Genomic DNA, 24701 nt, shown 5'->3' with positions numbered 1-24701 from the left:
CGACCCGCGTGGGGAGAAGCGGCTCAGAAAATGGATGGATGGACATAATAACAAAGAATATACTTTCATCAAAGCAGGTAAGACCAAATTTGGAGTAGAAGTTGCTCAAACGAGCTGTGCTCATGGAACCTTCTAACAGTCTATGACGACAGCGACGGCGACCCCCCTCAAGAAAAACTCACCGGATCTATACGATTCACAGCCGGGATCACATCCGGGGAATTAGCTGTCACTCAAAACAAATGAGCCAATGAGGACGCATTCCGCATAAAGCCCACCCGACCGAGAGCTTTGTGCCAAAAGTCAGCGAAGAAAGCAGCAACGTAAAACTGAAACTGTAAACGAAAAAAAAACCTGAAACGTATGTGGAGAAAAAAATAAATAATAATAATAATTATAATCCTGAAATTTAAACCAAAAAAAAAAAATGTATAATAGGTGAAGCGGCCAAACAAAAAAAGAAACGCAAACGCGAAAGTCGTTATCGCGTTTGCGATTGTAAAAGTTTTGTCTGAATCTTTTTGGCCCAAATCCGATTCCATAGCGACTGAATCAACGTCGACAACGGCAAAGAAGGTAGGCGCTGCGCAATCCTATTGGCCGACGTCAAAGTGCGCATCGCAAACGCAATCCTATTGGCCGACGTCAAAGTGCGCATCGCAAACGCAATCCTATTGGCCGACGTCAAAGTGCGCTGTCGGCGGACAGTTGTCGTTGATAGGCCACACCGCAAGACGTCACCTGCGATAGCTAATAAATATGAACTATCATAAATATTGGAGCTCAAATCCCGCAGCCTGATGTAGGCATTAAGGAGCTGACTGAATACGTGTATTTTTGCCAGCGTTTGCACTTTTGGCCCCCTCCGCCAGCGACACACGGTCGCAGCTAACTTCCAATCCAATCGAACGGTGGCCATTTTGCATAGGAGCGATGCTGTGCGCGACACAGGCGGTCGTCAAAGTGCAATAAACGTCTCTTCGTGTTCCGCTCGCCTTGCTGTCGAGCGAATGTCCGTGATCGGTTCTCCCTCTGGGGTTTGTTTTTTGGTTTGGCTTTTTTCTCGCCTTCAAGCAGCGTGAAACCGAAAGATGGCCACGCCCCCCTCCCCCGTTAAGAGAAGAAGCCGAGGAGCGCTCGCCTCGCGCTCCCCACTTCGCGCCGCCGCGAGAATGGAGCAGCAGCTCGGCCGAGCTTTGTGCATCATCACCGGGGCGTCCAGAGGCTTCGGCCGGGCCGTCGCGAAGGCCATGGCCCGCCTGGTGGAGCCCGAGTCGGTGTTCGTCCTGGTCGCCCGCTCCGGAGACGAGCTGCGGACTCTCCAGACGGAGCTGGCCGCGTCGGACCTGGACGTTCGCTGCGCGGTGGCGGATCTGTCCCTGGAGGGAGCGCCGGAGAACGTCGTCCGGGCGGCCAAGGAAGCCTTCTCGGCCGACATACGGCACGTCATTCTCGTCAATAACGCCGGTAAGCATGTTGGCCATTTGCAAGGTGACGTCACGTCCCCGATCTCGCAGTCATTTGTTGCGAAACGCCACATGAAAACTGTACCCATGACGTAGCGCTTCCATCCATTTTGAATCGACGCCGTTAGAGAGGCGTTGATCGAACAATGTTTCTCTTATTGCACCTTTTGACTCCCAGGTCGAGCTGCATGACAACCAGCGGCCCAATTCGCTTCATACTCGGCATTACGGTAATGGAGCCGCCTTCCTTCAAAATAAAAGCTTGCCAATAACCGGCAAAGTTCATTGGAATCTTGAGACGCATTCCAAAATGGAGTCGATTTGAGATCTCCGGAAAAGCACTTGGATGGCGCTTTTGAAGTGAATCACCGTCGACGCAGTGCTCGAGTCACTCTCTTACGGTGTACTTTTTACACTTACCGAAGTTACTTTTGCCTCTTACTCGAGTACAATATTTGGCCACTCCGCCCGGCTCTGGAGCGGACATCCTCGATTGCATTTTTTGGCTTGTTGCGCCGGTCTTTGGTATTTTTGCCACCGAGGCGGAAGCGGGTCGCGGTCCCGCACGTCGCATCGGCGACAAGAGCCGATCCGCTATGCGCGTCTCGTATTCATTAGGAAACGCGCCTGCCATGATCCAATTAGCTTACAAGTGTTCATGTCAAGTGTATCGAGCGACGTTTAAGAGCCATTGTAGTGAATAGCTCACAACGCCAGAATGTACGAACTTTCAAATTCAGGCCAATAAAAAGAGAAACCTATTTTCCCGGAGGACGCATTTGGGATGCGCCTCGGAAGTCGCTGGTAGCGCAAAGTGAAGTTGAAACCGACGGCGATTTTGGTCAGTCGTTTTCCCAGGATGAGCGCCCGAAGAGGAGGACGCTATTCACGCGGCACAGCTCGAAGCGGGCGCCGGGTGCCGGTGGGGTACGGGCACGGGCACGGGCCCGCCTCGACTTCGGAGTCGTCACCTTTTTCCGTGCCTTTGGTGTTCGCGCGTCTGCTCGCCCTCTTTGAATCATCCGGTTGCCGAGCGTAATCTTCACCGCAGCCGTTGTGTCTTCTCAGCCGCACTCGGCGACGTGTCCCGCTGCGCCAAAGCCTTCACCAGCATGGCCGAGGTGGACTCGTACCTGTCGTTCAACGTAAGCTCCGCTTTGTGCCTTACCGCCGGTGTGCTGCAGGCCTTTCCGAAGCGGTCGGGTCTGCGCCGCTGCGTGGTCAACATCTCGTCGCTGTGCGCCTTGAAGCCGTTCCGCTCTTGGGTGCTGTACTGCACTGGCAAGGCGGCCAGAGATATGATGTTCAAGGTTCTGGCGGAAGAGGAGCCAGACCTGCGCGTGCTCAACTACGCTCCAGGTGGGGGGCTTGTTTATCTATTTGCGCATCGTTAAATAGCTTCGTTTTCATTTCTTTGATGTATTTAGGTGTTTCTGTTTGCGGGTCAAACTGTTGAGCAGTGCACACTTCTCAGTCTTTGCCCGCTTTCAGCCCTTATCTCGAAACGTATTTCGAAACAAAGGTCTGAACCGATTTCCCCGGGTGCTTAACGATGTTTTCTCTCGTGCTTGCGCGTTGAACCAGGCGCCTTGGACACAGACATGCAGTTCGTAGCCAGGACCAAAACCGGGGAGTTGAGCTTAAGGAAGGCGTTCTCAGACATGTTCGATGAAGGCCAGCTGCTGACATGCGAGGCCTCCTGCGCTAAGCTGATGAAGCTCCTGCTCGAAGACAAATACGCTTCGGGAGATCACGTGGACTTCTACGACGTGTAGAGGGTACGGCGCGTTATAGCACGGCGCGCTTCCGGTCGCCGGCTGTTCAGACGCTCCCTTTGGTCCGCCTGCGTCTGTTTTGCTTATAAATCAACGGTACAGTAACTAGTCGTCTATTTTTTTTTTTTTACACGGTGAGTAGGTTTGATCAAGCTTTGGAATCAATGATTCTGAAAAGCAACCGTCTGTCAGCATACTGAATATATTCTATGGCCTTTTATTTGAACTCTTGATGGATATATATTTTTTGGGGGGGGGTGGCCTTAAACCGGTCACGGTAATTTGACTTTTACGCGGCACGTGCTTGAAGTTAAATTCTGATGAAAATAAATGTGTCAAAATTGAAAAGAAATGAAAAGAAATGTCCCAAATGTCTGTGTAGTTTGCTGTGACTCCAAAATATCGTGCGGGCCTCGCCTGCATCTTCACTTCTGTGCATTTTTAACAACTGAAAAACAGATCAAAGTCTTCATGTATTTGAGATGGGTTTTTTTCCCGTGCAATTCCGGAAATATGAAGAAATCCGAGCACTGTACTGTGCATTACGCTACCAATTATATTAAACGCTGGATTACATTTTTGTTTCTGTTGCGATCGCTTGCTCGCCGCACGACGTCGCGTAAGGGATGGTTTTGCAGATGGATGTCCGCCGAGCACTTCCCGCTCCTCCCCCTTCCCTTTCTGGACCGTTCCTGACGAATGTTGCGTTTTGCCGGTGCCCCGGCACCAGTGGCAGGGAGTGCCAACTACTCCAGGATGGCACATCCGCATGTGCTGTGGTCAAATAGTTTACCGTCTCCCGGGCGGTAAACTAATTTTTTTTTTCCCATAACGGTGTGGGCGACATTATTGATCGTGGAGACAAATATTCATGCAACGATTTGGGTTTTGCCCTCATTTTTCATGACCTGAACTCCCAAGATCGAAGACTTCCAATACACACGAAAAGGGTGTGTATGGCCGCCAACTCAGGACCTCCGCGTCCAGCATCTTCACCTCAAAGGTCGCCTGAGACCCGACCAACACTATTTTGACTTTAGAATAATATGACTTCAGGGAAAATAAAAAGTTGCCCTCCAAATAATTACTGGAGTAAAAAAAAAAAGAAAAAAGAAAAAAAAAGTACTCCGTGAAAAAACCTTCAAGTACACGGGAACTCTCGAGTAACTTAAATCAGCGCATGACCGTCAAATGAAATATGAATGTTCGGATATTGCCGAACAATATCACTCAATCTAAAACATCATGGGTACGATCTTTATAAAATAACAAACGAAGGTCAATTTAGCTCGTTTTGAGAGGGGAGGTGAAAATAAACTACGGGAATAATCTTGTATGTGATTGACTTGGACTTGTTTACCTGCTGCCTTCTTTGCCAGCTCACTTTTGCAAACGGGATTCCCCCCAATTGTTCTTTTGCCTGGTTCAATAAAATCCCCCCAAAATGCGATCCTGAACAGGATAAGCGGCATTGACAATGGATGGTGTAATCAAGCGCATTCAAAAGCTGCTTTTTATTGACTGAATGAAGATGCAGTTTGCGGACTAGACTTATTGCTAAAGTGCGTGCGCGAGGGAGCGATTGCAGACTGTACCCCCCCCCCCCCCCCCCCCCCAAAAGATGCACGATTCAGTCAAAGCATCCGCAACTTACCGCGAGCTGTTTTCTCAAGTTAGAAGTGGGCTGAAATGTTCACGTTGGGTCAAACTCGTGACTGCGCTGCATGACAAAGCCGCCGTTGTTTCTTGCAGAGTCTATAATGTAAACACACGTCATGCGGCTGAGTAAAAGTAGAGCTGCTTCTTGACATAAATACGCAAGTCAAAGCAAAATGTGTGATGCATTCAAACGACTCTGACAAGTACAATGCATCCAAAATGTTACTTGAGTAAATGCAGCGCGTGGTCGTGACATTCGTTCACCATACAGCAGCGGGCACTCGTAAGGAAGATCTCGAGGTTCCCGAGGAAGAGATCTTGGTTTTTCCTTCCTTCCCAGGCTACTTCCTGGTTCACGGAGAACGACAATCGTGCCGCAGCGCAGCGCTCCCTAATCGAGATCGGTATACTTTGTGTAAGGCTGCACCGTAACACGATCTGTAATCCTGTAGACCTGTATCGTGTGCAAATGGCATAAAAGTGAAGCTGTTGCGCACGCGCTGCTTCCTTCCCGATTGGCTGCTTCCCCCACCTGACGCCAAAACAAGCGTGAGCGTCTCTTTCATCTGTCACGTGCCTCCGATGGAAGGCGACAGCTGCCGCCGACAAAAACACCATAAGGGGAGGCAACGACTCCCGCCCTGGCACCGCAGACCCTCTCGCCTCCCCCCCGATGGTCTTCCTTCTCACACTCGGGACACGGTGCACCCCTTAGAGGAGGAGAATGTATTTTGGGCTACGGCAGGGGTCGGGCCAAGGAGCCAGCGTCCCCAAACGCGTCTGAGAATTCCCTGAGAACCGAGCACTTCCCCGTCGCCTTTCTAACCCACGGCCCCGTCCCACCCGCCGTCTGCTACTCTTTTCTTCCTATCTTCCTCCTCCTTTGTTTTGTTCAGCCCGCACAATGACGGTGGGGAACACGGAGACCGTTGAGCTGTTTGATGCCGGGCCAAAAGGTCGCGGCCTAAGAGCCGGCAGAGACCTCGGCACCGGGGAGGTGGTCTTTGCAGAGGCCAGCTTTGCTGCTGTGGTCTTTGACAGGTAGGAGGATCCTGTTATTCTCTTGTTAGACAGAATAAAGCATCCAAGGTCTTTTGAGTGAGCGTGTTTTCGGACCTCAGGTGCCTCCACCGGCCGTGTCTGGAGATGGGAGCTCATTTCTAAAATCCCCAGCTGTCATGACATCAGCAAAACGAGCTACAGTGGCTGGCGAGCCGTCGTTTGAGCCCGCGCAGGACTTCGCTTGCTTGACGTGCTCGTGTCAGTCGCGTGACCTTCGAAGCCTAATTGCCCTCCGCAAATGATTTGTCGAATGGTCCTCAAAGACTCTGCTGACTTTTAGAATTGAGCCAGTCATGTATTGTGTGAGCGATCCATGCAGTTTGGTCAAGAACATTTAGCATAAAGAAGATGACTTTTTGCAAAAACTCCGATGCAACTTCTTTACGTGAAAACTACTGTAATTATCGCGGGAGAAATATATAAGAACGCCAAGATAAAGAATGATTACAAAATTCACACATTTCTACATCGACCATCCAATTAAAAGGAGTTTATGGAGGCCCATTTTCTGCATTTCTTGTATCCATCCATCCATTCATCCATTTTCTGAGCCGCTGGAGCCCATCCCAGCGATCGTCGGGCAGGGGGCGGGGTACGCCCTGAACCGGTCGCCAGCCCATCGCAGGGCACGTACAAACAAACGACCATTCGCACCCACATTCACACCTACGGGCAATTTAGAGTCGTCAATGAACCTAGCACGCATGTTTTGGGGATGTGGGAGGAAACCGGAGTGCCCGGAGAAAAGCCACGCGGGCACGGGGGGAGAACACGCCAACTCCAGCGTGCCGCCGCATTTGTTGAAATGTATCATCGTTTTTGAAAAAAAATCTAATTTGTTGTTCTACTCTGCCAAGCGTGTTCATGCAGGTATGCCACAACTGCTTCCGTCAGCAGGCCGCGCTACATCGTTGCGCCCAGTGCCAGTTTGCCTTCTACTGCAACCGCACCTGCCAGACCGCATGCTGGGATGAACACAAGAACGAGTGCGCGGCCATTAGGGAGGCTGGCAAGGCGCCCGATGAAAACGTTCGGTAAGAAAGACGTCTCGTCTCCCTGTAAGACGGGTGAAACTGGGATTGATTGGAACCGAGCCTCATGTTTGCTTTTCGGGGCGAAACCCGAATGCACAACTCCAAACGCAAATGCCAGAAAGTTCAAATGATCAATTGTTTGAATAAAAAGGGTGCAACCAAAAATCTTTAAAAGACGGCTACTGGGATAAACAATGGCGAGAGCTGTTCGAGTATCTGGAAATGTCACCAGTTGTTGGGAAGAGCCCAAGTAATCCACACATACAAAGAAAGTCGAACAAATCAACTCAGAAATTAAGTTGTGCGTCATAATGTGAAAGGGCCAAGGGAAAAAGTATCGAACGCGCCAACTGGTGTTTACAAGTATTTAATATTTTGTCCAAAAGCCTTTGTTGGCAATGACAGGTTCAAGGTGCCTCCTGTATGGAGAAACTAGTCGCATGCATTGCTCTGGTGTGATTTGGGCCCATTCCTCCACACAAGCGGTCTTCAAATCTTGAAGGTTCCGTGGGCTTCTTTTGCGGACCTTGAGTTTCAGTTCTTTCCATAGATTTTCGATTGGATTCAAGTCAGGTGATGGGCTGGGCCGTTCTAGCAGCTTTATTTTTTTCTTCTTCTTTGAAACCAATTGAGAGTTTGCTTGGCAGTTTGTTTTGGATCATTACCCCACTGAAACGTCCACCCTCGTTTCGTTTTCATCATCCTCGTAGATGGCAGCAGACTTTTGCCAAGAATGTCTCAGTACATTTGCCCATTCGTCCTTCCTTCAATAATGTGAAGTTTACCAGTACCATCTGCTGAAAAGCAGCCCCACACCATCATGTTCCCACCTCCGAACTTCACTGTTGGTCTGGTGTTTTTCGTGTAATGCCATTTCTCCTCCAAGCGTGGTGTGCATTATGGCATCCAAAGAGTTCAATTTCGCTCTCGTCCGAGCAGACTATATTCTCCCGGTATTTTACTGGCTTCTCCAAACGTTGTTCAGCAAGCTTTGAACGAGCTTTGACATGCTGTTTTTTCCAGCAATGGGGTCTTGCGTGGTGAGCGTGCATACAGGCCATAGCGGCGGAGTGCATTACTCACGGTTTTCTTTGTGAGAACAGTACGCGCTAATTGCAGGTCTTTTTGAAGCTCTCCACAGGTGGTCGTTGGCTCTCGGACAACTCTTCTGATTATTCTTTTTACTCCGCTATTCGGAAATCTTGCGAGGAGCGCCTGATCGAGGCAAATTGATGGTGTGGTATTGTGGCCCCAACCGTGCTCACTGGAACGTTCAGAAGCTTCGACATGCGCCTGTAACAAGTGCCATCGTTATGTTTTGCAGGAGTTACTTTGCGACGGTCTTGAGACAGATCTCTGCTCTTACCCATCATGAGATGTGTCTTGACTCACACCTTGGCAATGAGACCTTTTTGTAGGCCATCAATGAGGACAGAACCAGCTGATATTCATTTGCACTGACAAGGGGCTGGATTGCAGTTTGATGATTGATCGATTTTAGGTGTTGTCTTGGCTTCCCATGCCTTTTTGCGCCTCCCTTTCTTCATGTGTGCAATACTTCTTCCCTCATTTCACATCATTACACACAACTTCAATTTCTGAGCTTATTTGGTCTACTTTATTTGTATGTATGGATTACTTGGGTTGCTTCCAACATCTGGTGAAATTTTCAGGTCAACAGCACCATTGGAAGTATATTAGTGAGAAAAATGGTGACATGTTAAATACTTATTTCTGCCGCCATATATGTATGTGTGTGTATATATATGTATAAATACACGTACATGTATACATACTAGGGGTGCAACAATACACAAAATTCTCGGTTTGGTTCGGTTCGGTACTCAAGTGTCGCGGTTCGATATAATGGGCACCAGCACACCTTTCCTCCATTCCTCTGGCATCTTCTCACGCGCTAGAATTCTGGTCAAAAACTCCACAGCCACCTCTCGTAGATGCTTCCATACCTCCACAGGAATGTCATCAGGACCTACTGCCTTTCCATTTTTCATCCTCTTTAATGCCTTTCTAACTTCCCCCTTACTAATCATTGCCACTTCCTGGTCCACCACACTTGCCTCTTCTGCTCTCCCTTCTCTCTGATTTTCCTCATTCATCAACTCCTCGAAGTATTCTTTCCATCTAGCTAGCACACTGCTGGCACCAGTCAACACATTTCCATCTCTATCCTTCATCACCCTAACCTGCTGCACATCCTTCCCATCTCTATCCCTCTGTCTGGCCAGCCTGTATAGATCTTTTTCTCCTTCTTTAGCGTCCAACCTGGTATACATGTCATCATATGCGTCTTGTTTGGCCTTTGCCACCTCTACCTTTGCCATACGTTGCCTCTCCATGTATTTCTTTCTCCTCTCAGTGTCCCACTTCTTAGCGAACCTATTTCCTTGTATCACTCCCTGTATAGCAGCGACCGGTTAGCACATCCGTCTTCATCCCCGGTCTCTTCGGCTGCCCCCTGCTCCAGTGTGTTCCACTAACATGTGTATGTGTTCACTGTGATGGGTTAAATGCAGAGAACACATTTTGTGTGCATGCATGCGTGTTCATGACAAGATGATTCTTCTTCTTGTTCTTCTCACAGTTCCGAGGATCCGGTTTCAAATCTGGCCTCACCTGTGTGGAGTTTGCGTGTTCTCCGCGTGCCTGCGTGGGTTTTCTCCAGGCACTCCGGTTTCCTCCCACATCCCAAGAACATGCATGGTAGTTTAATTGAAGACTACATTTTCTGTTGGTGTTAATGTGAGTGCGAACGGTTGTTTGTTCGTATGTGCCCTGCGATTGGCTGGCAACCAAGTTCAGGGTGTACCCCGCCTCCTGCCCGATGATAGCTGGGAGAGGCTGCGGCACGCCCGCGACCCTTGTGGGGATAAGTGGTGTAGAAAACGGATGGACGGATTCCCTGCACTTTGAGATTCCACCACCAAGTCAACTCTCTTGCCTCACCCTTGCTGTCCAGTCTTCTGGAAGCTCCTCCCGTCCACTGAGAGTCTGGCTCACCTCTTCTCGCAAAGCTGCACAGCACTCTCCCTGTCTCAGCTTCCACCACATGGTTCTCTGCTCTGCCTTTGTCTACTTAAGCTTCCTCCCCACCACCAGAATTGTCTTGCGCAACACCATCCTATGCCGTCGAGTCACACTCTCCCCTACCACAACCTAACAGTCAATAACCTCCTTCAGATCCACCTGTGTGCTTCTACTGCTTCTCTTGTAGGTCACTCTATGTTCCTGCCTCTTCTGGAAGAAAGTGTTCAATCCAGCCATTTCCATCCTTTTTGCAAAGTCGACCGCCGTCTGTCCCTCCAAGTTCCTTTCCTGGATGCCAAACTTACCCATCACTTCTTCATCACCCCTGTTTCTTCACCATCATGTCATTACACTCTCTTTGTCTGGGATGCTCAGAACTATTTCGTCTGGCTCCTTCGAGAATTTCTCTTTCACCTCTAGGACCGATCCGGTATGGAATTCTTTGGATGAACGCTCACATTTGTTTGGCAAAGTCTGAAGCCGGACGCCCTTCCTGACGGCAACCCTCTTCATTTATCCGGGCTTGGGCTCGGCCTACGGTTTGCACTGGCTTGTGCCCCCCATAGGGCTGCATAAAAAAATAAATAATAATAATAATCATTTTGAAATTATCTGATGGCAAAATCACCCATCTTCTGTGGTGCATTCTCAGCGACGTAGTATATTTTACAAATGAATAGCTTCTTAGAAAATAAACGTTACACCCTAACTAGCCCAGCAGCTTGATCTAAATTCCCGGCATTGTCAGTAGTCACACGTACATCTCATTTTCCCTCTGAAAAGTCTTTTCCCAAGTGTTTAACGAATCTATATAATGTACGAGTACTGAAATAATGTGACTTTTCTACCATATTCTAATTCATTGAAATGGAACTGTACATTTGGTCGCACTAACCTCCGCAGTCTGTCAGAGCTTTTGGTTAAATCAACAGTAGTGAGTGTCGAGCAGGCATGCCTGAAGAACGTTGCTTGTCTGTTTGTAAAATGCAAAATGTGGCCACGTAGCTGCTTTTCAAAAGTTTGTAGCGTCCTTAACATTTAGCTTGCGGCCTTGTTTGCGACGGATGACGGATGACTGGCACAGACCAGCGGTGGTTTCCGGCATGCGCATTATGTGTGACTGCAATGGTTTTCTATCGCGGGGGGTTTGCCCTCCTTGTGGAGTCGCCGTCTGTGGAAGAGAAGGGATGCAAGGTGAAATTAGAGGAATGTATTACCGTACGACGACATCATCGATGATTTTACATCCAGGAAGGCCAAGAGGCAATACCTTTTCTTTCGTTCAAATGTATAAAAGAGTGAAATGTATCTCAGCGCCCCGAAACCTCCGATCCTCCAATCAACCCCGACTGTCCTGCTGCGTTCCCCTTGAACAGAGCAGCTCAAGTGTTCAGAAAGCAAACTAGAATCTCTTCAGAAACCAGTCCCCATTTCTATTTATCCACAAATGGATTTGAACCACCAACGCTCAGATCCCAAATCCAAGTTCTCACGACTGAGGTACAGTCACCAAATCTTCGATCAGAAATCATTCCAAAACGGTTTCTTAAGAGGGAATCATTGTTGACATTTGAAGATGGGCTGTTAATGTTATTCGCGTTCTTTGACCCCAGCTCCCCATCTCTGTCATCTTGTTTCGAATGTCAATCAAAATGAGTCGGGTTTTTCTAAGACAGGCCTTGAAAGATTGAAGAGGATTCAAAGATGAATTTGCCAGTATCTCTCCAGATGCAGTGGAATGAGGCTGTACTAGAATTCAAATGTTCTTATTTGTTCATTGTTTGTTCGGCTTTTCGTGATGCCGACTGGAGCGGTTTAGTGCATCATGTGCTGCAACATTGTTGTGTTCTCCCTTCAAGATGACACAGGGGTCTTTGATTGTCTAAAAATGGACCAAGTTCCGGAATGAAAGACGCACTTGTGATTGATTTTACAATTCAACTCTTCTCGTGCTTTTTATTTCGCTTGCAGTCTTGCTGCTCGTGTGCTCTGGCGCCTTCACAAAGACTCGGGCATTGTCTCAGACAGTCAGTTGATCTCGGTGGAACAGCTGGAGGACCACGTGTCTGACCTGCCGCAGAAGAACCTTCAACGGCTCGAGACTGACGTCCAGAGCTTCCTGGAATATTGGTCTTATGGAAAGAAACGGCACTCGGTTGACTACATCTCACACATCTTTGGCATTGTAACGTTGAACAATTACATCTGTTGCTTTTACCCCTGACATCACCACGTTCATCTTGACACGCCGCCTCTTTGTGTGCGTCTCTGCAGATTGCGTGCAATGGATTCATAATGAGTGACCAGAAGGGGCTGCGATCCGTCGGTGTGGGGCTTTTCCCGAACCTGTCTTTGGTCAACCATGACTGCTCGCCCAACTGCTCTGTTGTCCTCAACCATGGCAAGTATGTATCACATACAACCACTTGCTTAACATTCGAGCGCAGAGAATGATGTAACTGGTTTCGATTGGTGGCTCCACCGTATCAATAAAGGCTGCTCGATGCATCCCGTGTAAACATTTGACTCTCTTTTGCAGTCAAACTGCCGTGAGCTCTGCTCTCCATTCTCAGAGGAGGTATGTGTATGATAATTGAATGAAATGGTCAAATGAAACCACTGAAGCGCTCGTGTGTATCTGGAATTAGAAGTCTAGGAACGGATAAAGAAAAGCTGTGTTGGGATAGTAGAATAGTTCCATCCCCGGCTCCCCCGTGACCACGTCCCAGTATCTTTGACTGTGATATCGAATCCCCAGTTGCTCCTGGTGTTGCGTCATCAGCGACTGATGGGCGTTTCGGGATCTTGCATTGAAACAAACAGCGACAACTGGCAACAACTCTCCAGATTGAACTATCGAGAAGGATTTGTGTTTATCCAGCGGTGTATTAGCATACGATCGATGCGATGACGTGAACAGCAAACGAGAAAAAATACATTCCTTGAACAAAAGTGAAAACAGAGAGTTTTGCGGGCCAGTTGCTCATTCACGGAGAATTACATCATTCTTGGATAGAATCTAGCTTATACATTCTCGGACAGGGAGGAATTGTCATAATGACGACAAAAAAGGGACAAGTGAAATAAAGCTCCATATCCGCACCTTTGTTGAGACGTTCCCCTAAGTCACAAACAAAACGTAAACGCGATGCCTCTCGCTCTTGGCATAGGTAACAAACAAAGTGGTGGGCTTGAACAGCTTTGCTTTTGTCATTTTGCCTCTTTGAAACAGAGTAATACTTAAGTCCGGTCTTGTCTGTCAGGATCGAGCTGCGAGCTTTAGGAAAAATCCCCGAGGGTCAGGAGTTGACCGTCAGCTACGTTGACTTCCTCAACCTGTCAGGTGTCCGCAAGAAGAAGCTGATGGAACGTTACCATTTTGAGTGCACGTGCCAGCGCTGCAGCCAGCACCTCAAGGATGATCTGATGATGGCTGCTGCAGAGGCCAAAGTGAGATAGGGGGGTGGGATTTGATTCTATAGGTTTAGGTACGCACAGGGAGGGTCATTTGAAACACGGGTACTTCATGCTGGTCTCGTGTGTCCCTCATAGCCGTCTGCTGAGAAGCTGAAGGAGGTGACTGCCGTTAGCGAAGACTGTCTGGAGAAGATCGAGAAGTGCCATGTTGAGAAAGATTTCCACGAGGTACATTTCTGGTTCACCCCGTTTCTGTGCGCCCATATATATGGCCACGCCCACAGGTCTTTGTTCTAACAGGTCTCTGCTCCTAGGTGGTGAAGCTGTGCGGTGAGTGTTTGGCGAAGCAGGAGAACGTCCTGGCTGACACTCACCTGTACAAACTGCGTGTGCTCAGTGTAGCCAGCGAGGCACTTTTATTCCAGCGGTTGTTCCCTGAGGCTGCAGCGTACGCTCAGAGGATGGTGGATGGATACACGTAAGGCCTGCCTCACGATCTACTGCGAACCCCAATTCCAATGAAGCTCGGACGTTGTGTGAAAGTTAAATCAAAACAGAATACAATTATTTGCCAGTCTTTTTAACCGTCATTCAATTGAATAACGACAAAGACAAGATATTTAATCTTCAAACTGATCAAAATGATTGTTTTTAGCACATAATCATGAACATTGAATTTTATGGCTGCAACAGGTTCCAAAAGCTGGGACAGGGTCATGTTTACCACTGTGTTACATCACCTTTTCTTTGAACAACCTTCAATAAACGTTTGGGAAGTGAGGACACTAACTGTTGACGCCTTGTAGGTGGAATTCTTTCCCATTCTTGCTCGATGTACAGCTTCAGTTGCTCAACAGTCCGGGGTCTCCGTTGTCGTATTTTGTGATTCATAATGCGCCACGCATTTTCAATGGGAGACAGGTGTGGACTGCAGGCAGGCCAGTCTCGTACCCGCAACTCTTTTACGACGAAGCCACGCTGTTGCGACGCGTGCAGAATGTGGCTTGGCTTTGTCGTGCTGAAATAAGCAGGGACTTCCCAGAAAAGGACGCTGCTTGGATGGCAGCATATGTTCTAGTGATCGGAACCGACTCTTTTGGATCGGTTCACTAAAAGGATCCGGCTCTTTTGGCTCCCGAACGGCTCTTCAGATTTTTTGTTACTTAATTTAAATTGTTACGCAAAAATAATGTAAAATTATGCATGCACATGCAATATTTTTCAATTATATGTATTTTAAAAATATGCCTTTATTTATTCACTCTACTTGATACGACAATAAAATAAAATACAAAAACAAACAATGATTTACAATTGAACTAATGAATATTTTAAGCTTTTAACTTTTTTCTATCAAACTAATTGAAAGTGAAACAACACTGAATCAGTGCAAAACAGAACACCACAAAATATACATTAAAATATGTAGAAGAACAAGAAAAAAAAACTCTGCTTTCAGATTGGCATTGCGAAGGCAAGTGTCTCAGCTTTGAGGAACTGATCCAGCTGCTTCTGGTCGGAAATGATTTGGTGTCTCCTGTTTTGGAGAAAGTTCTCTCAGAGGCCACTGACGTTGCTACAATGTGCAACAGTTGCATAAAACACACTGGAACTTTCATTAATATCAGGTTCAAATGCGTGTCCTTATTCTTCTCGTTGCACGGATGGGTGCCGGTGCATGTTGTGCAGCCAGCGCAAGTAGAGATTTTTTTTTTCCGCTGCAGATTTTACACTCCCTTTCCTATCGTCAATAAAGTTGAAATGGCGTTTCCGGAGGTTGTTGATGGTTGGCTTTGGTTTCGCGTGGTACAGTTTTCACTTGCATTTGTAAATGTAGTGACAAACTGTGTTACGTGACAGTGGTTTTCTTAAATGCTCCTGAGTCCACAGAGCAAATTACACAATGATGCTCGTATTTAATGCGGTGTCAAAAATGTTGTGCTCAATGTTGGTTTTCAGCCTTGCCGCTTAAATGCAAGATTCTCTAATCTTCTGATAGCGTTATGGACCGGCGAGGATGAAATCCCAAACGTTCTTGCCATTATACATCGAGAGATGTTGTTCTTAAACAGTCGCGCTATTTGCTGACGGAGTTGTTGACAAAGCGGTGGACCTCGCCCCATCCTTGCCTGTGAACAACTGAGCCTCTCGGGGATGCTCCTTTTCTAACCAATCGTAACACTCGCCGGTTTCCAATTCACCTGTGGAATGTTCCAAACAGGTCTTTTTCAGCACAATGTTGCAGGTCAGTTCAAATTCAGATGATATATGCACACACAAAAAACAATCATGTTCATCAATTTGAACATTAAATATCTTGTCTTTGGAGTGCATTCAATTGACCCAAGGTTGAAACGGTTTTGCAAATCATCGTATGGTGTTTTTAATTGACATTTTGCACAGCATCCCCAACTTCATTGGAATTGGGATTTGTACATACCAGAAGGTTATTATTCACAGTATATATCAATAGTATATTTTGTCAAATCGAAAAAATAAACATGGAACAATCATGCCGCACGGGTGGAGCCAGGGGGTGTCCAGGGGTCCCCGATGGACACTCCAATAAAATGTATGCTACGTTTCGGGTTGAATTGTATTATCATGGGACAGTACTTTCATCCATTTCTTTCACGAAATAACAAAGAAAAAATGTTGACTCGATGCAGTAGTGAGGCTACAATATGCCGTACATAGAGATGCATAGTGCATGCAGTGGGTGTGGCCTCAATAGGCTTGCAGGAAGTTGTTTACCGCATGGAACAATGCAACAAAATGTCTACTTTTGCGTGTCATGTTTTCGCAGCTACATTGCCAATAACTGTAATAGACTAACCTGTGATTTCGGTGTATTCCTGTTCACTTCCCGGAATGTTGCAAAAAAAAAAAAAAAAATCATCGTGTGACAGTCACGCCCGCCCCAAACTTGCAAAGGAGTCTGACGGGAAGTCGGGCAGACACAAAGCAGGAAAACAAACTCCAATAACAGTGTTAATGGGTTCACTTACATATCCATTTGATATTCAGATCATTTCTCTATATTTTCTCATTAGAAATGAATATACATACTCTATTACAGCGTGAGAAAGACAAGCTGGATAAACTGCGTTTGTACCTTCCCATCTCCAGGAAGTTGTATCCCTGCAACAACGCCCAGCTGGGCTTGGCCATCATGCGCGCTGGCGTCGTACATTGGCAGTCAGGGAAGACCGAGCTGGGCCACAGCATGATCTGCCAAGCTTACAGCATTCTCATGGTCACTCACGGGCCCGACCACGCGATCACCAAAGACCTGGAGGTACATCGATATGTTGGCGATTGTGCGGAGAAATGATCCAGCCTGTCATCGGCTCTTTTGTTGGGTACTGCTGCGCAACCGCAAATGCCAAATCATCCAGTTTAAGGTTCAAGGTTAAGGTTCAACTCACAATTTGCAGCACTTTGAATGTTTTTTATTTTTTTTCTCCCAGCACTTGTGTCAGCCACGACGGGCCCTTAGAATCGTTATCACATCTCCTCTCACGCCATCCCGGGGCCATACTTCTACAAAATTAAAATTGTTCATTGTTGGTAAAAGGCGCATCAAAAAAAGTCTTTGTTTTAGGCTGTGCTTATTTATGTAATCAATCTATCTTTTTTTAGACAGTTGATTTACTGCAGTCTCATTTTGTTCTCTGAAGAAAACCTGTTATCTTGGGCCTCACTCGTGATTGTTTGACATTGTCTGCCTTCCTTTAGTCCACGCGCATGCAGACGGAGTTGGAGTTGAAGAGGAAGAAGGCGACGTCACCCTGAGCTGCGTCGATTTCAAGAAGCGGCTTGTCCGTCGCTCCCGGTAGCCGTAGGTTGGCGAATCACCTCGTGTAAAGAGAGGGCATAACCAACTTGAACACGTAACTGCAATAAAACGCACGTTTCGGCATGCGTCGTGATCACTTCCTCGCCGTCAAGAAGTCATTCTGGGAAATGCAGCTTTACGTTCTCCGACCTTTTGAATCTGCAGATTCCCAAGCGTCTGAATTAACTTCTTTCGACTTTCTGTTTCCCTCTCCCCGTTTCTCCCTTTTTAGTTGCCTTGGTTCAACCTTTGTGATACATAGCCAAGCGTGAAAAGTAAATGGAAAGGAATTTTAGGAGGAAAAGGGCTAGCAAAGGATCGACAGAACGTGAGCAGTAAAGACTCGGTTGCGAGCGTGAAAATATCAGGAACAAAATGAAAAATGAAAAATCAGATGCGAAATGCGTGAAAGATCCGTTGACAAATAGCAGACGTGAAACAAGACGTGGCGGTGAGGAGTGCGAGGCAGCGATGAGGAAGTGGAACTGGCTCAGCACACCTGCGACCACAACATTATCATCGTAATTAATACATATGATGACTGCTTTACAAACATTTAATGTCTATAATTTTCAGCTGTTTATGGAACAGTCACCTATTCGGCTTGCCATATGAAGCGATATAGGCTAAATTGTTCCCATCTGTCAATTCGGTCAACATGGTATCATGTGGTGGTTTCCTACACGCGGCGTACAAATTGCAAGACCTGTCGACGACAGAATGTTTATGGTTAAAAAGGGGAAGAAAAGGCACACGGGGGTCTGACTGAAATTCAACTTCAAACCCCCAAAAATCCAATGATGGTACACGTTACTTTTGGGCGTGACCAATGATTGCAGATCCTGGATCAGTAATCGAGACCACTTTTTATGTATTTACATTTAGCAATGTTTATATATACACACACACACACACACAACGGATGAAATAAGTATTTAACACGTCACCATTTTTCTCACTAAATATATGTCCAAAGGTGCTATTGATATGAAATTTTCACTAGATGTTGGGAACAACCCAAATAATCCACACATACAAAGAAAGTCGAACAAATGAGATCAGAAATTAAGTTGTGTGTCATAATGTGAAATGACACAGGGCAAAAGTATTGAACACATGAAGAAAGGGAGGTGCAAAAAGGCACCACCGCCGAAAATCGATCAATAATCAAACATATCAGCTGGTTCAGTCCTTATTGTTGGCATACAAAAAGGTGTCATTGCCAAGGTGTGAGTCAAGACGCATCACATGATGGATGAGAGCCGAGAGCTGTCTCAAGACCGGAGCAAAGGAATTGTTGCAAAACATAACGATGGCACTGGTTACAGGCGCATATCGAAGCTTCTGAATGTTCCAGTGAGCACGTTTGGGGCCGTAACGCGTAAGTGGAAAGCCGATCATACCACCGTGAATTTGCCTCGATCGGGTGCTCTATTTGAAATGCGGACCCGTCGGACCACGGAACACTTTTCCACTTCGCGTCAGTCCGCCTCAGATGAGCTCGGCGAGCCCAGAGAAGCCGGCGGCGTTTCTGGGTGTTGTTAATAAATGGCTACTATGCAAAACACTGCAGGAAGTTGGAAATGATCAGACAGACAAATTGGTGACGGTCCGAGAGGTATGATAAAACCAGCAGAGAACACCGACAGCCAGGCGGTCCAGGAATAGCGGGTGAGAAATGGCGTCGAAGGCTGCGCTGAGGTCCAGGAGGATGAGAATGGTGAGTAGTTCAGAGTTGGCTGCACGGAGGAAGTAATCTGGGGTTTTGACCAGGACCGTTTCAGTGCTCTGATTGGGGCAGAAACAGGATTGGAAGGGTTCATGGATATTACGTGTGCCGAGGTGGGACTAAAGTCGTGCGGGAAAAAAAACGGAATTTGTATTTCTAAATAAAGCCAAGGTTGGCATCGGCCTATTGAGATTAAGGTCAACTGGATTGGCACCGGGTTTTTTCATGATGGGTGTGATGGCAGGTAGTTTGCAAGTAGCAGTGGCGAGGGAGGAGCGGATTTATGTCTGTGACCACGGGGTGAATGGATGGTAAAGACGCTTTAACAAGGGGAGGAGATCAAACTGACATGAATGGGTTTTCAGGGGGGCCAGGGCAGTGAGGGGGATGGAGGAGAGACAGTTGGCTCAGCAGGTCAGCAGGGGAGAAGGGTTAGAGGGCTGGGGTAGGAGAGCTGATCAGGTTGGAGAGATCTGTGGGGTTGATGTTTCTGAAGGAGGTGGTCGTCGTGCTTTGACTTTGCGGGGTTGGGTATGAAAGTCGAAAAAGGGCTGCTTTGTGGTGTGAGATTGGGTAATCGATGACGGCGAGGTCAGCGGGAGTGATGTCAGCGCAGCAGATTAAGTCCAGCATGTGACCTTTGTTATATGCCGGGAGGTTGACTTGTTGTACGCTACCGAGTCAGTCCAGGATTGATGTAAAGTCAACTGCCCCCCCCCCCTCCTCCCAGTAGCATGGGGTTGACTGAAAAAAAGGAAAAACCCAGCCGAGAAGCTTCATTTAATCGAGAGAAATCGACTACCTGTTGCCACGTCTCAGTGAGCGATCAAACATACAGTTTCTTCTCAGTGATCATACAGCCGCATTCATGTACATGTAAATTAGAATGTTTACGTACATCAGGAAAGCCACAACAGCTCCCATTGTAAGTTAAAAGTAAAAGGAGGTTAACAGCTAAAACGATGTTTCGCTTCCCTCGAGTTGCTGCGCTTCCCCCGAAGGGCTTTTACGCCTCTCAAGGGGAGACGTGCCTCGCCTTTCCAAACAGCTGCTCAAAACTACAGTTTAAAAAATGTGTGTCAATGTGTATTCTTTTTTTTGAAATGTGATCAAATAGCCCATTTATGTTCTGCAGAAAAGGACAACAGTTGAAATGTTTCAAACAAATTAGGATTTGGCGAAACGGTACGTACAAATTCATCTAATTAGAGAGGAGTCCACTTTAAACAGAGGGTTTTCATTTGTTCCACAAAGTGGCAGGCATAAGGACGAAGTAGGATCACCACCAGTAGGATCACAAAAGTATCCGAAAAGTTGATGGTTTGTCAAGAGAATTTTGCAAAGGTGCATCATCGGGACAAAAAAGGGGCCCTTTTTGCAGCAGCAGGACGATTTTCCCCGAGCCGACAGGAAACTCTGTCACTACCACGCACCCCCGATCCAGCCCCACCCCCAAGCTGAGGGAAACAACTGTCACTCGCGCTCCCCCGACGACAACCAATACCGTGGGCGCTCTTTCCTTGCGCTTGAGCACCTGCCCTCTAAAATATCTTTAAACGTGCCGAAAAGCTCCCATCGTGCAAATACCAGTGAAATTGTTCTGAAATCGACAGAATTCTATCAGCGAACGGTACAGTACACCGCAATAAGGAGAACGACATGAGGTTTGCTTTTTTTCCTAATTCTTTACAGAACTTACCCATAATTCAAATATATTAGTGTTTTCCAGTACCGGTGAATGATAAAAAGTAAGACAAATCGCGCCAGTATGTTCATTGGACAACGCAGAGCTCCGTGCCAGACTGATTGTGAGTCTCTTCCGTTCCAACAGCGTCTGCGTCTCTGTGGGTCCTGCCGCGAGCGTCTGTTACTCGGTCTCGCTCGGAAGAGTAAAGCTCCGTATTCTGCCTCAGCTTGATCAGCAGCTCCTTGCCATCACTAGAGGGCAGGTTTCCCAGGAAGTATTGAGGCGTTAGCTCCACGAGCCTGCAACAACAGGGTGTTGAAACTGAGCTTTCAAATAGCCACAACAGCGCTTCCTGTTCTTATTATTTTGTAGCTTTTATTTTTACTCCTTTGCTTCTAGAACAATGAAATGACAACTAAATAGTCGAAACAAACTTTGCTTTCGGGATTTTTCGCCTTGTTAGATTTCCTTTATTTCTTCTGATACTAAATGAGGTTTGAACGTTTTAAATGTTCAATTTAACATCATTAAATGAGCCATCAAACTGCATGGTTCAGCTGGTCCACAAAACACGATTCTGCTCATATCGTCCGTTTCTTACTCGAAAATAAACTTGCTCGTCGCTTTAAAAAAAAAAAATGGTCGATAGGGGACCGAAAATGTTGTTAAATATGGCAACCAAATCGCTAAAATGGCAATACTGAGCTTTTGGACACTAGCGCCTCTCTTTTTGCAGCCTCATTGAACTATGGATGCCGCTCAAGAAAAATTGATTGAAAAAAAAAAAAAAAAAAAGCCCTGACAAAGAAATTTAATCCCCCCAAAAAATAAAAAACAATTTAAATCGATGCATCGCTCAACCCTAGCTCTAAGTTAATTTTTATTGAATCTTGTTTTCTTTTTTTTGCAGATGAAAATCGAACCATAAACATGTATTCATTCATTGAGTGTGAAGAATGTAATCTATACAAGAAAATATATAAACAACTCCATCCATTATATGGAAGTATAGGTGGCAGCAAATAGAAGGATGACAAGAACAAACATTAAAATGTCAACATATTAATAATTATCATTCATAATCTGCAGGTAAATCTTTCTTTACCTAGTACCAGCATTACTATACTGTATTTAGCTCAGATGATGAGCTTTATTTTTGGATTAATTTTATTTATTGCAATAATTGTTTTATTAGTTGATAAGGGGAAAAAAAAAAAAAAAAAAAAGCAATACATAACAAAAAAACTGTCAATTGTAGACTGACTGATATACTGTACATAGCAGCAAGTATGCTCACCAAAAAAAAAAGTTAGTTACAAAGTAGCAGTGTGCGTTGAGTCTTGAACGCGCTAATACGTATTTGACTTACATCTGGGGGTGAACCTCGGATATGATGCGTATGCAGTTGTCACTGGAGATGGTGAAGTCGTGGTAGAGAACCCAGGTAGGGGGTGCGGGGCAGGGCTGACGACACAGGTAGGACGAGAAGGGGTGGAGGTGAGCCACGTGGCGGTGAGTGACCAGGAGGTAGTTACCAGAACCATCCACATCATGAGCCACCTGAGGAAGAACCACAATCCTGTTTCATTGACAGAAAATAAATGCGTGCGTGTGTGTGTGTGTGTGTGTGTGTACACATACAGAAGAATTACACCAACGTACTGTAACTGAACTTGTTGAGAGTCTCGGCGCCCTTTGCACAGCGCTCATCGCCCCGGACGATTGCTATATTAGTCTTTCAACCTGCTCGAGAGGACTCTGCATCTTTTTGCACAATTGTCAAAAAATAATAATAATAATAATAATAATGTACCGGCATTACCCGATAACTAGCAACCCGTTACTGCTCAGTGACTGTTTTTGCCAATGTCGTTCTGTCTCCAAAGTGTTCTCTGTCAACTGACCGTCTGTTGTCGTACTCGAGCGACTCCAACGACCGGAGACAAATTCCTCGGGTGTTTTTTGGACATACTCGGCAAATAAAGATGATTCTGATTCCTAAATGTTTCTTATCCAAGAGACTTCTTATAAAAACTCTGAGAAGTGATGGACTAAGTTACCTTGTCTATAATATAACATTATACTAGTGCACCTGACAAAGAACGGTACAAATATTTACATTTTTAATTAATTCAAAATAATATTAGTATACTAATTAGGATAAGGCGGGATGGTGTCCGACTGGTTAGCAGATCTGCCTCACAGTTCTGAGGACCCGGGTTCAAATCCGGCCTCGCCTGGTGGAGTTTGCATGTTCTTCCCGTGCCTGCGTGGGTTTTCTCCAGGGTGAATACTTCGGTTTCCTTCTACATCCCAAAAACATGCATGGAGGGTTAATTGGAAAAACTCTAAATTGCCCGTAGGTGTGAATAGTTGTTTGTTTATATGTGCCCTGTGATTGGCTGGCGACCAGTTCTGGGCGTGAACCGCCTCTTGCCCAGTGTCAGCTGGGATAGGCTCCAGAACGCCCGCGACCCGAGTGAGGACAAGCGGTACGGAAAACGGATGGATGGATACTTAGAATACTAAAAAAAAAATACAAAACATTCTTGAACATTCCCCTACATTTCTAATATATATCATTACATTATTTATCTATTCAATATAAAATGTTCAATGTGCAATATCTATCTGATACACCAAGCTCCTCTATCCTTTTGTCCATTTCCATCACTTTTATAGTCATTTTTGTTCGCAACTGTCCAATGCACAAGCCATTCCAAACTGTAGGCCGGTCCCAAGCCCGGATAAATGCAGAGGGTTGTGTCAGGAACTTTGCCAAACAAATATGAGCGTTCATCCAAAGAATTCCATACCGGACCGGGCCCGGGTTAACTACGTCCTGCCACCGGCGCCGTTAACCTACAGGCCGCTGGTGGAAATTCCGCTACTGTGGGTCAAAGTGACCATTGCGCAAAGGGCGCAGAGACTTCAGGAAATGTGCGCAGTTTAAAGTGACTCGTAGTGCAATTATCTGGGACAATGTCGATTGTGCAAATGTTGCAGATGCTACTCAGGCACATGAGTGGCCAGTGTTGGTCAACAACAGATATGTAACCAGTGCAGCGTGGCGTTTTAATGGACATGTCGGTGAAGGAAACGGGGTGATGAAGAAGTGATGGGTAAGTTTGGGATCCAGATAAGGAACCTCGAGGGACTGATGTTGGTAGACTTTGCAAAAAGGATGGTAATGGTTGTAGCGAACACTTTTTTCCAGAAGAGGCGGGAACATAGGGTGACCTACAAGACCAGAGGCTGAAGCACACAGGTGGATTAGATCTTGCGCAGACGATGTAATCTGAAGGAGGTTACCGACTGTAAGGTAGTGCTAGGGGAGAGTGTGGCTAGACAGCATAGGATGGTGGTGTGTAAGATGACTCTGGTGGTGGGGAGGAAGATTAAGTAGACAAAGGCAGAGCAGTTGACCATGTGGTGGAAGCTAAGAAAGGAAGAGTGCTAGTTTTTGGGCAGAGGTGAGACAGGCTCTTTGTGGACAGGAGGAGCTTCCAGAAGACTGGACCACTACAGCCAAGGTGATAAGAGAAACAGGCAGGAGAATACTTGGTGTATGTTCTGGCAGGAAAAAGGAGGAGACTTGGTGGTGGAACCTCACAGTACAGGGAATCATACAAGGAAAGTTAGCTAAAGTTAGCTAAGATGAAGCGGGACACTGAGAAGACTGAGGAGAGGAGAAAGGAATATATGGAGATGAAACATTGGACAAAGGTAGAGGTGGCAAAGGCCAAACAAATGGCATATGATAACATGTATGCCAGGTTGGACACTAAAGAAGGAGAAAAGGATCTATACAGGTTGGCCAGACAGAGCGATAGAGATGGGAAGGATGTGCAGCAGGTTAGATAGATGGAAAGAATACTTTGATGAATGAGGAAAATCAGAGAGAAAGAAGAGTAGAAGAGGCAAGTGTGGTGGACCAGGAAGTAGCAATGACTAATAAGGAGGAAGTTAGAAAGGCACTAAAGTGGATG

The 24701-nt window shown here is 46.4% G+C and overlaps 2 protein-coding genes across 8 annotated transcripts in view; one reads left to right on the top strand and one right to left on the bottom strand.

Moving 5' to 3' along the window:
* The first annotated feature begins 15 nt into the window (after positions 1–15).
* LOC133413961 (histone-lysine N-methyltransferase Smyd1-like) lies at positions 16–19341 on the top strand. Of its 5 annotated transcripts, XM_061698914.1 has the most exons (12): positions 16–77; positions 1075–1467; positions 5797–5941; positions 6820–6996; positions 12013–12226; positions 12316–12446; positions 12581–12619; positions 13305–13491; positions 13594–13686; positions 13773–13936; positions 16588–16756; positions 17197–19341. In XM_061698914.1, exons 2-12 carry the CDS (start codon positions 1092–1094, stop codon positions 17251–17253), a joined length of 1752 nt encoding a protein of 583 aa, XP_061554898.1. In that variant the 5' UTR covers positions 16–77; positions 1075–1091; the 3' UTR covers positions 17254–19341. The 5 variants fall into 5 exon arrangements, with proteins under 5 accessions (XP_061554898.1, XP_061554897.1, XP_061554899.1 ...); XM_061698913.1 differs by lacking the exon at positions 16–77 and having other exon boundaries at positions 717–1467; XM_061698915.1 differs by lacking the exons at positions 16–77; positions 12581–12619 and having other exon boundaries at positions 717–1467.
* The window catches only part of dqx1 (DEAQ box RNA-dependent ATPase 1), a 30876-nt gene continuing 22709 nt past the window's right edge, over positions 16535–24701 (bottom strand). The window contains exons 11-12 of one of the 3 annotated variants that reach the window (XM_061698909.1): positions 22082–22272; positions 16535–16750 (exon numbers count right to left, since the gene is read on the bottom strand). In XM_061698909.1, the coding sequence (XP_061554893.1) occupies positions 16720–16750; positions 22082–22272 (222 nt within the window). In that variant the 3' untranslated portion in view covers positions 16535–16719. Of the gene's footprint in view, positions 16751–16872; positions 21012–22081; positions 22273–24701 lie in introns of those variants that run through there. The other 2 variants (XM_061698910.1, XM_061698908.1) reach the window with 2 other exon arrangements.

Source organism: Phycodurus eques, chromosome 15 (assembly GCF_024500275.1).
Source record: "Phycodurus eques isolate BA_2022a chromosome 15, UOR_Pequ_1.1, whole genome shotgun sequence".
Lineage (NCBI taxonomy): Eukaryota > Metazoa > Chordata > Actinopteri > Syngnathiformes > Syngnathidae > Phycodurus > Phycodurus eques.
Note: the sequence above shows the minus strand (reverse complement) of the source record. Positions and strands in the feature narration are given on the sequence as shown.

What these genes read in the sequence shown, in the direction of transcription:
- LOC133413961 (XM_061698914.1), top strand. Translation starts at nt 1,092, where the DNA reads ATGGCCACGCCCCCCTCCCCCGTTAAGAGAAGAAGCCGAGGAGCGCTC. An exon ending in GCGCCCGATGAAAACGTTCG is followed by an intron (nt 6,997 to 12,012) that starts GTAAGAAAGACG and finishes TTTCGCTTGCAG; the next exon opens with TCTTGCTGCTCGTGTGCTCT. An exon ending in TTGAGAAAGATTTCCACGAG is followed by an intron (nt 13,687 to 13,772) that starts GTACATTTCTGG and finishes CTCTGCTCCTAG; the next exon opens with GTGGTGAAGCTGTGCGGTGA.